This window comes from Budorcas taxicolor, chromosome 16, assembly GCF_023091745.1.
Source record: "Budorcas taxicolor isolate Tak-1 chromosome 16, Takin1.1, whole genome shotgun sequence".
Lineage (NCBI taxonomy): Eukaryota > Metazoa > Chordata > Mammalia > Artiodactyla > Bovidae > Budorcas > Budorcas taxicolor.
Genome location: NC_068925.1, coordinates 38,337,501 through 38,350,966, shown reverse-complemented (window position 1 = coordinate 38,350,966; position 13,466 = coordinate 38,337,501). Strand labels below are relative to the sequence as shown.

At 36.2% G+C, this 13,466-nt stretch overlaps 1 protein-coding gene and 1 non-coding gene across 2 annotated transcripts in view; one reads left to right on the top strand and one right to left on the bottom strand.

Annotated features, from left to right (window-relative positions):
• The window catches only part of FIRRM (FIGNL1 interacting regulator of recombination and mitosis), a 50,321-nt gene that overhangs the window by 34,819 nt on the left and 2,036 nt on the right, over window positions 1-13,466 (bottom strand). Inside the window, exons 2-8 of the mRNA XM_052653423.1 lie at window positions 9,901-9,940; window positions 8,634-8,722; window positions 7,150-7,254; window positions 6,509-6,649; window positions 5,583-5,748; window positions 2,684-2,768; window positions 178-316 (exon numbers count right to left, since the gene is read on the bottom strand). Coding sequence (XP_052509383.1) covers window positions 178-316; window positions 2,684-2,768; window positions 5,583-5,748; window positions 6,509-6,649; window positions 7,150-7,254; window positions 8,634-8,722; window positions 9,901-9,940 — 765 coding nt within the window. The remainder of the gene's footprint in view (window positions 1-177; window positions 317-2,683; window positions 2,769-5,582; window positions 5,749-6,508; window positions 6,650-7,149; window positions 7,255-8,633; window positions 8,723-9,900; window positions 9,941-13,466) is intronic.
• Window positions 1,684-1,790, top strand: LOC128061912 (U6 spliceosomal RNA). The gene has a single exon (XR_008200763.1). It is a non-coding gene; the product is annotated as a U6 spliceosomal RNA (small nuclear RNA).

The window sequence follows — 13,466 nt, the reverse complement described above, 5'->3', positions numbered from 1 at the left end:
AGGAGTCTAATGTAACGTCTGGGTGAAAAGTAATATTGGGCTACAAATAATCTCACAGGTTGAAAACAAAAACAAAACAAATTAAAACCCATTTTGGTAAACTGATCCATAGATGTAGTAATAACTGTCAAAGGAAAAGGAGCTACTGCTCACAGTGCTGTCAGCCCACATTTTTACCTGCGCATCTGACTGCATCATCTGCTCAGCCAACCGTAAACAAGAATGGAAGGAGAAAAGAATGTCTTCACACAAGCTAGTAATTATATCTTTGTGTTTCAGCTGACTCTTTATAACCGACTGGTGCTTAAGGCTCTGCCTAAATGAAAAAAAAGAAAATATAATCACCACAAGTAACACATTAAATAACTTAAGACCATAAAAATATGATTTGATAGAACACATAAAAAAATCAAAATGCATCATTTATAATAGACATGGCATAATTAAGACGTGCTGACTTTACCTCTGAAGTTGTCATATTAGCTTAAGTTGCTAATTTTTTATTTCTCCTTATAAAATATTAATTGAACTCTTACTATACACTGGAGTCTGTGAGGGCCTGGAGATAGAGAAGTGAATGAAAAGACACAATCCCTGTCCTGTCTGTATGGAATTTCTGGTCCAACACAAGACAGAAGATTAAATAATGTAAGAATAATTGATTGATTGCAGCTGTGACAAATGCTAAGGTGGAGAAGTTCAGGGTGCTACAACAGAGACATCTACTCTAACTTGGGTGGACTTTAAACAGTAGAGTGACATGATTTGATTGAACTTTTTAGAAGCAAATCAGTCTGAATGCAGAATAGAAAATGAATCAGAAGTGGGCAAGAGTAGACGATATTTGATGGTGATGGCATGTGTGCTCAGTTGCTCAATCGTGTCTGACTCTTGGCGACTCTATGGACTGTAGCCCACCAGCTTCCTCTATCCATGGGATTCTCTAGGCAAGAATACTTAGGTGGGTTGCCATTTCCTTCTCCAGGGGATCTTCCTGGACCAGGGATCAAACCTGCATCTCCTGCATTGGCAGGCGGATTCTTTACTACTGTACCACCTGGGAAGCCCTGATGGTGATGGTAGTATGACTAACTCACTGAGTACTTCACTAGCCTTGCAGAGTTCTAAGCACTTCACACTGATAAACTCAATTAATTCTCACTCAGTTCAGTTCAGTCACTCAGTTGTGCCCGACTCTTTGCGACCCCATGAATCGCAGCACGCCAGGCCTCCCTGTCCATCACCAACTCCCGGAGTTCACTCAGACTCACGTCCATCGAGTCCATCATGTCAATATACAGCCTTGACATACTCCTTTTCCTATTTGGAACCAGTCTGTTGTTCCATGTCCAGTTCTAACTGTTGCTTCCTGACCTGCATACAGATTTCTCACGAGGCAGGTTAGGTGGTCTGGTATTCCCATCTCTTTGAGAATTTTCCACAGTTTATTGTGATCCACACAGTATACCCCCATAAAGAAGGTACTTTTGTTATAACTTCCATTTTCAGATGAGCAAACTAAGGCTCAGAGAAGTTAACTAACTTGCCTAGGACTTCCAAAGGATAAATGATTTCAGAAAGGATTCAAGTGTATGCAGCATGGCTGTGAGTTGACACTTTTAACCACTGCACTATTTATTACTTATTGGCAATGTAATGACCTGGTGCAAGAAAAGCACCCAGGTGCTCGCTTCGGCAGCACATATACTAACATTGGAACGATACAGAGAAGATTAGCATGGCCCCTGCGCAAGGATGACACGCAAATTCGTGAAGCGTTCCATATTTTTCACTGTATGGCAAAACCAATACAGTATTGTAAAGTAAAATAAAAAAAAAGAAAAGCACCCAAGACCTGAAAGTGTTACACTGATCTTTAATGTTTTATGCATATGTATAAAGTAGAGGTTCTTAACCATTTTTACATCTCAAATATACTCCCTCCACCCTCAAGAATCTGATGAATGCTATGGACATTCTCCCTAGTAACCTCACACAATGTTCTAGTTAAAATTATAAATGGAATTAAACTCAACTCAAAAGCATATAATGAGGGGATTGTATTCAGCTCTAATGATAATTATTAACTTTCCTAAGCCTGGAAAAAGGACAGTTGATAGTTAAACACTAGTAGCAGTAGGCATGGAGAAGGCAATGGCACCCCACTCCAGTACTCTTGCCTGGAAAATCCCACGGACGGAGGAGCCTGGTAGGCTTAAGTCCATGGGGCTGCTGAGGGTCAGACACGACTGAGCAACTTCAGTTTCACTTTTCACTTTCCTGCATTGGAGAAGGAAATGGCAATCCACTCCAGTGTTCTTGCCTGGAGAATCCCAGCCTGGTGGGCTGCAGTCTATGGGGTTGCACAGAGTCTGACACAACTGAAGTGACTTAGCAGCAGCAGCAGCAGTAGGCAAGTGGTTAAGACCCATGCCCTATTATTTCAGATGTACTAGCTAACTGAGTAGAACTTTTTTTTAATTTTAGAGATGGCAGGATAAAGAAGTAACATTTAGTTTGGGAGTTACATGTACAATATCTGGATTATCAGAGAGTAGTGTCAGTAAATATTACACAAACCCATACAAAATGTTTTAAATGCGATCTAAGAAAACTTACAAATAATTAAGACTTTGGATATGGAAAATATATTACAAAAAGTAAAAACAAAACAAAAACTTACTTAATTATAAATTTCCAAGTATTGGCATGAAATGCATGGTCCATACTGGAAATAACAGAGCAAATATCCAACAATGAATGAATAACTACAAGGAAAGAGAAAAGAACTCTTAGGACACTGAAATATTATATGGAGTGAGTTTAAAAATATCTCATGAATGATCTTAACATTTATTAAAATAAGTAATATAGTTTTTAAAAATTACATCAAAATAATTAGTGAAAGTGTCACACTTTTGATTTAGAGTTTTTATAAAATATGGAAAATTAAGTTTGATGCTTATAGCTCCTCTATGACCTAAATAAAATGAAAAATGTTCAGTGGAATAAAATTTGTGCCCTATTATAACTGAAATATTCTGCAGATATTCTAATAAAAAATGATATATTGCTAAGGAAAGAAAACCTAACAAAGAAGAATCACAACAAATTTGTACAGTACTTATTAAGGTTTCTACTCTGCCTGTAGTAGATAATTTGTAAAAGTAAGCACAATAAACCCCCTTTCTATGTCCATGAGCTTAGCTAGTTCCCTTCCACAGACCCCAGACATGGCCACATAACTTACTTTGGTCAAAAGGACAAAAATAAATGTTTAAGGCAAGCCAAGACTTTAAAGTGCCTGACTACGGGGGCCTACCCTCTTGCTTCTCTGACAACACCTGAGGCTATCAGCAGGTAGCTGATCCCAGGCTAACCTACTGGATGATGGGGTACACATGGCTGACTCAGCACATTATTCCTCCCTCTGCTCACAACCACTCATGAGTAAGGTCAATGGCCACAAACACCCAGGTGAGCCAGTTACACCCTGTGAAGCAGAGAAATCTTGTCCCACCTCAGCCCAGCCTAAAAATACTAACTCAGAACTATGAATAAATGAAACAGTAATTGCTATATTTTTTTCGTTTTTTTTGGGCTGTGCCACTCAGCTTGCAGGATTTTCAGTCCCTCACCAGGAACTGAACACAGGCCCCGACAATGAGAGCCCCAAGTCCTAACCACTGGACCCCCAAGGAACTCCCTAGTAGTTGCTTCAATACAATGGATTTTGGGGTGGTTTTTCAGAGCAAAAGGTACCTTATAATACTGTACAAAACCAACTTACTCTCCTTATGCTGAAGTTATGAATGCAACCTTTGCCCTTATGGAGTACTGTTTCTTAAACTCTGGGACATGATGCATTTGGCAAGTGATGAAATTAATGAATGAGCAATCAGCACTTTCTAAAAATGAAATAGACTATAATACATTATTTCATGTACAATAAATAAATGTAGTATATATATACACATGCACAAACATACACATACATGTGTATTTATGTGTGTTTCAGGAAGGAATGAAAACTTTCTTACTATGAATTTATGGCTTAAAAATTCTGAAAGCTACTGCTTTAGAAGGTACAAGGTTGCACAGCTTTCTTTGCTAATCATTGTGGAGAAACAACCTACTTTGAACACTGACTAAATATATCAGTTCAGCTCAGCTGCTCAGCTGTCTCTGACTCTTTGCGACTCCATGGACTGCTGCACAGTCCATCATCAACTCCTGGAGCTTACTCAAACTCATGTCCATTGAGTTGGTGATGCCATCCAGCCATCTCATCCTCTGTCATCATCCTCTGTCTTCTCCTCCCGCCTTCAATCTTTCCCAGCATCAGGGTCTTTTCAAATGAGTCAGCTCTTTGCATCAGGTGGAGTTTCAGCATCAGTCCTTCCAATAAATATTCAGGACTGATTTCCTTTAGGATGGACTGCTTGGATCTCCTTGAAGTCCAAGAGACTCTCAAAAGTCTTCTCCAACACCACAGTTCAAAAGCATAAATTCTTCAGTGCTCAGCTTTCTTTATAGTCCAACTCTCACATCCATACATGACTACTGGAAAAACCATAGCTTTCACTAGACGGACCTTTGTTGGGAAAGTATTGTCCCTGCTTTTTAATATGCTGTCTAGGTTGATCATAGCTTTCTTTCCAAGGAGTAAGCGTCTTTTAATTTCATGGCTGCAATCACCTTCTGCAGTGATTTTGGAGCCCAAGAAAATAAAGTCTCTCACTGTTTCCCCATCTATTTGCCATGAAGTGATGGGACCAGATGCCATGATCTTTGTTTTCTGAATGTTGAGCTTTAAGCCAAGTTTCATAAAGAGGCTCTTTAGTTCTTCTTCACTTTCTGCCATAAGGGTGGTGTCATCTGCATGTCTGAGGTTACTGATATTTCTCCCAGCAATCTTGATTCCAGCTTATGCTTCATCCAGCCCAGCATTTCATATGATGTACTCTGCATATAAGTTAAATAAGTAGGATAACAACATACAACCTTGATGTACTCTTTTCCTATTTGGAACGAGTCTGTTATTCCATGTCCATTTCTAACTGTTGCTTCTTGACCTGCATACAGATTTCTCAGGAGGCAGGTAAGGTTGTCTGGTATTCCCATCTCTTAAAGAATTTTCCAGTTTGTTGTGATCCACACAGTCAAAGGCTTTGGTGTAGTCAATAAAGCAGTGGACATCACCAGATGGTCAATATCAAAATCAGATTGATTATATTCTTTGCAACCAAAGATGGAAAACCTCTATACAGTCAGCAAAAACAAGACCAGGAGCTGACTGTGGCTCAGATCATGAACTCCTTATTGCCAAATTCAGACTTAATTGAAGAAAGTAGGGAAAATCACTAGCCTAAATATATAAATCAGTTAATGCATCAAATATCAACTCTATAAAACCTAAAAATTGAAAAGATTAAAAGTTTACTGGGTAGGATTTAAATTTTTTATACATTTAATATCATGAATCATTAATTAGAAACAATGATTGGGTTCAATAATTTAGTTGATGCATGGTTTATAGTCAATATACATCACATACTAAGTAGTAAGTTTTCCTCACTCACCTACTACCATATTCAAAATATCATCATGCTCATCTATTAAAGGGTTCATGCACACCATATCCAGCAGTTCCATGAGCTGCTTCTGAAGAGAATAGGCTTCCTTAAAAAGAGCCTGCAGAAGGTCTGCAACTAGGTGTAGACGCCCAGAATAGACAGATTCACTATTCTGATCACAAAAAAATAACAATGAGAGGAAAAAAGCAAATCAGAGAATGCACAGGAGCCAAATTTATTTTAACTCATTCTATCAGAGCTTATAAATTTAATATTTTTACTGAATGACATATTCATTAAAGAAATGCTTAATGAAATTTCATCGTATATAGTGTACTTTGAGAGATGCAAGCATGTATAAAATACAATCTCTGACTTCTAAGATCTTACAAATATAGAACAAAAAAGGAGATTAATAACATTAGGTCCATGGCATGACATTTTAGTACCCTATCACCAAAGAGAAGGATTAGGTAACTAGAGAGGTACATTCACCCAACAAATAGCATTATCAAAATTGCCTGTGACCCACAAATCTTAAGCCAGCTTTTCTGCTTTAAAGCTGCCACAGGACTAAACAAAGGTCAAGGTCCATTTATAGGCACCTAATTGTTAAGGAATTCACCTGAGTCACCAGTGCCACAACAGAACTATTTCAGGATCCCTGTGACTCAACATGAATCCATATCACTTCTTTCCTTACCAAGAGGAAATAGAATAAGACAACAACAAGGAAACTGCAAGAGCCCCCTTTGTAAGATTTCTCTATAACTACTTATTTTGAAACATTTACAGCTGTTTGCTCTGTGGAAAAATCCAATGCAATAACACAGGATAAATGTAAGCTTATGAACAAACATAAACACTACCAACTCAGGCCCTTTGCTCATGGATTCTAAGCCATTTAAAGTGTACTTAGACCCATTACTCACCTTACAATGTACAAATGTACTTTTGATTACATGTAGGATAGAGGAGGGAAGACTATGAATATTTTCTAGAATGACGGATTCCTGAGTGGCACAGACATGCTGAACACATCCAGTAAGAGCTCCTAATAGCTGTACCATTGTCTGGAAGCAAGGAAAGAAGTTTCACTCAGAACATATTTTCTGTGCATCTGAACTGTATACTAGGGATATAGCAATGAACAAAATGGACCCTCTGTTCCTCCTTACACATAACTTTAGTCTATCAGAATTACAAATATTAAAACTGGCTAGACATTTGGTTAAAAAAGGAAGTTGGCATACTAACCCACACATCAAAGTATACGGCAGGCGTTCTACACATATGCCTTGGAATTATAGATAGGGCATGATATCTTGATTATATTTGTCTTATACTAGTTTATTACTTGTCTAAACTTATACAAGTTTATTAAGATGTTTATTAAGCACAAAATTGTATAAAAATTCATTTAGGCCTTCTACAATATCTTCATATCTTTAATTCTATAAATTTAATTCTAGCATTGGGCTATTATATAAAGAGTATACAGCTAATATTAGTATAAAAATTCTCACACTCTTGAAGTTCTGCCCCAACCCCCTTCCTAATATATTTGACATACTTGTAAAATATTTCTTAGAGTGCTCTGGATTTCTAAATTTTGGCTTGACAGTTCTCTGGCTTGACTGGTTAACTCATACATCATGTCATCAAATAATCTCACAGTCTGTGAAAACAAAGCAGGTCATAAACAGCAGTAATAGAAGTCACTAGAAAAGGAAAGACACACCGTTCAAAAAAAATTGACTTGATTTTGCATTATTAATAGCCACAGGATATTGTCCAGTATAACAACTGTACCTAATAAAGTTAATAATGTGTGTGTGTATAGTATTTTTTGTATAGTGTTTCCACAATATAATCTCTTTGAAAAATACAAAGTCTTCAACAAAAATTGATGTCTTCTATTTCTCTAATAACATCCATAAAGAGATCACTCAAAGTTCTGGTGTTGTAACAAAAGTGCTACTCTTACACGTATATAAATAAAAGATGATGATCTTAACCAATCAACATCCATGTGAACATTAATCAGATATTTTCTGGTCGTGGTAACGAATCTGTGTTGAATTATCTATTTACTTGTTTTCTATCCAGTTTCCATTTTTGACCAACTCAAAACACCATTCCTACATTAGAGACACAGTATGTGACCTCAGAATAAAGTGTTTTTGTCTGAAAAGTTAGCCAAATTAAGATCTAAACAAGTTAAGTGGCCTAAACACTGCACTACAAGAACAATCATAGTTGACAACACACTGTAATTAAAGAGGGTACTCTTTCCCTTAGGCCTGTTAACACTCAATATCTCCTTTTCATCCACAGATTAGCCAGACTTTTTTTGGTATCAAGAACAAATTTTAAGAATCTTTTTAGAGAACTGAGTGAATGACTAAAAGGAGTTTTGATAACTATTTGCTTCAAAACTACACAAAGTCCATTCTAATAAGAGAGAAGTTATTACAAAAAAAGTCTCATTTTGTCAGCAAAGTACCTTTAATTCTCATAATAAAAAAAAAAAAGTAATGACACTGCTTTTCAGAGAAAAGGTATACCACATATATCTAAAAGGTAGCTATGCAGTGGTGAATTTGATGCTTCCTCTTAATTTACTTGATTTTACCAATATTCTAGACATGTTTATTCTAAGGCTGCTTTGATAAATTCTGGCTTCATTTTTCCAGACAATGAAATTTAACAATTATTAATAAACTGTACAGAGAAGATACAAAAAGAGACCTAACTAACTTCATCATCCATCCTAATTTTCAATGAATAGCTTTAAAAATTATGAGTATTTAAAATTAACTACAAATAATAAAAATGCAATTAGTAAAAAATCCATACTCTCTGAAAACATAAGTTGTTTATTCACATAACAGTCACACTAACACCATTATATTCTCACATGAAATCATTTTTAACTGTTTTATTTGTATTTCAAGCATGTGATACATTAAGAAATTAAGAATAAATGGCCTAAAACTGAGGCTAGATTTTACTAGCCTTGAAAACATGTACATTAAGATAATAATAGTACTATACCTTTGGCAGCACTTGTGAAAAGAAAGTCTGTTCCAATGTCAGGTGGTTCATATGAGGTAAAAACATTTCCACAATAATTTTCAGAATTTCTATAAAAGAAAATAGTAATATATTTTGTAACAATATTAAGTCATATCAGCCAACAAGATTACTATCCGTTCCCAATGCAAGCATATGTAAGTACACAACCAAAAGCTTTGAACAGTTTCAAAATGCCATAGTCTATGTAGAGAAACTATTAACAATTAAATAACCTGAAATAATACCAAAATTAGAAAAAAAAAAAACCAACGTATATGTCCAGTAATTGAGGATCAGTTAATGGATGAGGTCCATCTACTGAATAGGATCTATGATCATTAGAACATTTGTTAGAGATTATGTAAAACCATGATAAAATGTCCACAATACTTTAAGCTAAAATGAAAAGAGTTTCAAATGGTATAATTCTGATTTTAATATATATATAAACATGTATATACAAAAAGTAATACACAGATAAGCTAGCAGGAATATACAGAATCAAGATGAGGATGTCTTATGCCAAAATCTGAAATATATCAGATTCATAATTGTTTTATTATTGTTTTTCTGCATGTTAACAAATTTTCTATACTGAATGTGCATAACTCTTAACCTCAGGATAAAAAAATAACTGTGACTTAAAAAAAATTAGACTCCATATGCCCATACACAGCACATAGGTTCAAGATGGTAAGCAAATATTCCACAATCAAGTGAAACGTAAATAGAAAAGAACTCAAAATATATTGGTAAACTAGAAAGGATAGTCTTAATTCTCTACTTCTTCTAAGTAAATAAATTACATCAAGTAAGAATAATGAAGACAGAAAGAAGATAAAGTCAACTTTTCCAAATAACAAATTAGTCATGCCCAAACAATCAGCTTTTTGTAACTTAGAAAGTTATTTTCTAATTGACACTACACGAACAAACAGGTTGAGAGTTATTCAGTAGACTGCAAATTATGTTTTTTATACATCTAACCAGCTTAACAACTAATATTTAAAATGTACACTGTGCTTATCACACGTTATCAAATAGAACACTATGCAGACTGAAATTTAAAACTTTTTAAGTACTATAATTTGAGGTAATTGGTCATTTTAACTAACTGAAGATTACAAAAGTTGTAACCCTACAATAGGAAGAATAAATTTAAAAGGAATATGAAACTGTATTGAGATGTGGGACTCAAGTTTTAATGACATCAAAGCTATCATACAATTAAGACAATTTTACTTACGAATATGCTCGATCCAACTGTCAGAATGCTGATACATAGAGTAAAAAAATTAAGGGAGATACTAGTATTATAGTATTAAGATGTTAAATATCACGGTAATCCAACTCTATGCCTCCACCAGTAACGCTGAAGAAGCTGAAGTTGAATGGTTCTATGAAGACCTCTACAACACCTTCCAGGATTAACACTCAAAAAAGATGTCCTTTTCATTACAGGGGACTGGAATGCAAAAGTAGGAAGTCAAGAAACACCTGGAGTAACAGGCAAATTTGGCCTTGGAGTACAGAATGAAGCAGGGCAAAGGCTAATAGAGTTCTGCCAAGAGAATGCACTGGTCATAGCAAACACCGTCTTCAACAAAACAAGAGAAGCCTCTACACATGGACATCACCAGATGGTCAACACCAAAATCAGACTGAATATATCCTTTGCAGCCGAAGATGGAGAAGCTCTATACAGTTAGCAAAAACAAGACTGGGAGCTGACTGTGGCTCAGATCATGAACTCCTTATTGCCAAATTCAGACTGAAATTGAAGAAAGTATGGAAAACCACTAAATCAAATCCCTAACGATTACACAGTGGAAGTGAGAAATAGATTTAAGGGACTAGATCTGACAGAGTGCCTGATGAACTATGGACTGAGGTTCACGATATTATACAGGAGACAGGGATCAAGACCATCACCAAGAAAAAGAAATGCAAAAAAGCAAAATGACTGTCTGAGGAGGCCTTACAAATAGCTATGAAGAGAAGAGAAGCAAAAAGCAGAGGAGAAAAGGAAAGATATATCCATTTGAATGCAGCGTTCCAAATAGCAAGGAGCAATAAGATAAACTTCCCCAGTGATCAGTGCAAAGAAATATAGGAAAACAACAGAATGGGAAAGACTAGAGATCTCAAGAAAATTAAAGATACCAAGGGAACATCTCATGCAAAGATGGGCTCAATAAAGGACAGAAATGGTAATGGACCTAACAGAAGCAGAAGATATTAAAAAGAGGTGGCAAGAATACACAGAAGAACTGTACAAAAAAGATCTTCACGACCCAGATGATCACGATGGTGTGATCACTCACCTAGAGCCAGACATCCTGGAATGGGAAGTCAAGTGGGCCTTAGGAAGCATCACTACAAACAAAGCTAGTGGAGGTGATGGAATTCCAGTTGAGCTATTTCAAATCCTGAAAGATGACGCTGTGAAAGTGCTGCACTCAATATGCCAGCACATTTGGAAAACTCAGCAGTGGCCACAGGACTAGAAAAGGTTAGTTTTCATTCCAATCCCAAAGAAAGGCAAAGTCAAAGAATGCTCAAACTACCGCACAATTGCACTCATCTCACACGCCAATAAAGTAATGCTCAAAATTCTCCAAGCCAGGCTTCAACAATACGTGAACTGTGAACTTCCAGATGTTCAAGCTGGTTTTAGAAAAGGAACCAGAGATCAAATTGCCAACATCTGCTGGATCATTGAAAATGCAAGAGAGTTCCAGAAAAACGTCTATTTCTGCTTTATTGACTATGCCAAAGCCTTTGACTGTGTGGATCACAATAAACTGTGGAAAATTCTGAAAGAGATGGGAATACCAGACCACCTGACCTGCCTCTTGAGAAATCTGTATGCAGGTGAGGAAGCAACAGTTAGAACTGGACATGGAACAACAGACTGGTTCCAAATGGGAAAAGGAATAAGTCAAGGCTGTAGATTGTCACCCTACTTATTTAACTTCTATGCAGAGTACATCATGAGAAATGCTGGGCTGGAAGAAGCACAAGCTGGAATCAAGATTGCCAGGAGAAATATCAATAACCTCAGATATGCAGATGACACCACCCTTATGGCAGAAAGTGAAGAACTAAAGAGCCTCTTGATGAAAGTGAAAGAGGAGAATGAAAAAGCTGGCTTAACTCAACATTAAGAAAACTAAGATCATGGCATCTGGTCCCATCACTTCACAGCAAAGAGATGGAGAAACAGTGTAAACGGTGACAGTCTTTATTTTGGGGGGCTCCAAAATCACTGCAGATGGTGATTACAGCCATGAATTTAAAAGACGTTTACTCCTTGGAAGGAAAAGTTATGAGCAACCTAGACAGCACATTAAAAAGCAGAGACATTATTTTCCAAGAAGTTCTGTCTAGTCAAGGCTATGGTTTTTCCAGAAGTCATGTATGGATGTGAAAGTTGGACTATAAAGAAAGCTGAATGCCAAAGAATTGATGCTTTTGGACTGTGGTGTTGGAGAAGACTCTTGAGAGTCCCTTGGACTGCAAGGAGATCCAACCAGTCCCTCCTAAAGGAAATCAGTCCAGTGAATGTTCATTGGAAGGACTGATGTTGAAGCTGAAACTCCAAAGTTTGGCCACCTAATGTGAAGAGCTAACTCATTTGAAAACACCCTGATGCTGGGAAAGATTCAAGGTGGGAGGAGAAGGGGACGACAGAGAATGAGATGGTTAGATAGCATCACTGACTCAATGGACATGAGTTTGAGTAAACTCCAGTTGTTGTTGATGGACAGGGAGGCCTGGAGTACTGCAGTCCATGGGGTCGCAAAGAGTTGGACACGACTTAGTGACTGAGCTGAACTGAGTAAGATATTCACTACTGAGAATAGATTTTCAAAGACCTTTCTTGAAGTTTAAGCAATGATAGTAAGAGACTAAAATTAGACTCAAATTACTGGCTTAATTTTGCTTTTAAAAAAGTAATGCTAATTAGGCTAACAAACAATAGGATGAAAATACTTTATTTTCAAAACACTCAAGGATAAACTTATCTCTTCGAACTATATGTAATTATGACATATTTCTGACAGATGAGATAACAATCCATAATAAACCATGGTTTCTGCAACAAATTTATTTCTCCTTAGCACTTCTATAGTACTGTATCTACACCTGTCACCGATCATTTTCTACTTTTCATGTTATTAGCATATCTATCTTATCACCTTATCAGACTGAAACTTCTGCACATAGGAGCTTACAAATACATGATAATAAACTATCCTATGTGCACTGTAAAAGCTAACAGTAATCACATTATTAACTACACACTTTCAAACCATTAAGAATTGTTAGAAAGTTGTTACTGTAAAAATAATATAAGAATTATTAAAGCATATGTCAATCAGAAAAATTAAAAAAGCACAACCCCATCGCAGTAATATAAGAAGTCATTCTTCTTCTGAAATCTTACTTTGCAACTACATATCTTACAGCAGCAATCAAAATGAGTCATGGTCATTAACTCATTTTAGTTCAGTAGAACTAATTTAGTTCAGGGCAGAATCTGTCTCATGTATAAATTTTAGAAAAGGTAAAAAAAAAAATATTTACCTCTTCCAAAATTTAAACTTCAGTTATGATTATGCAGACATGCAGGCAAAGACTGAAAAACAACACGTAAAATGCAAGAGATAAAAATAATGTTTGGGTGACAGAACTGTGGATTTATAGAAAATTTCTTTCATTTGTCAAAAAGTGTTGTAGTAAAACCAAAAGCTGAAAAACGAAATTATATAATGAGACTTCAGGCCATTTTAAAACATGACAAAATTT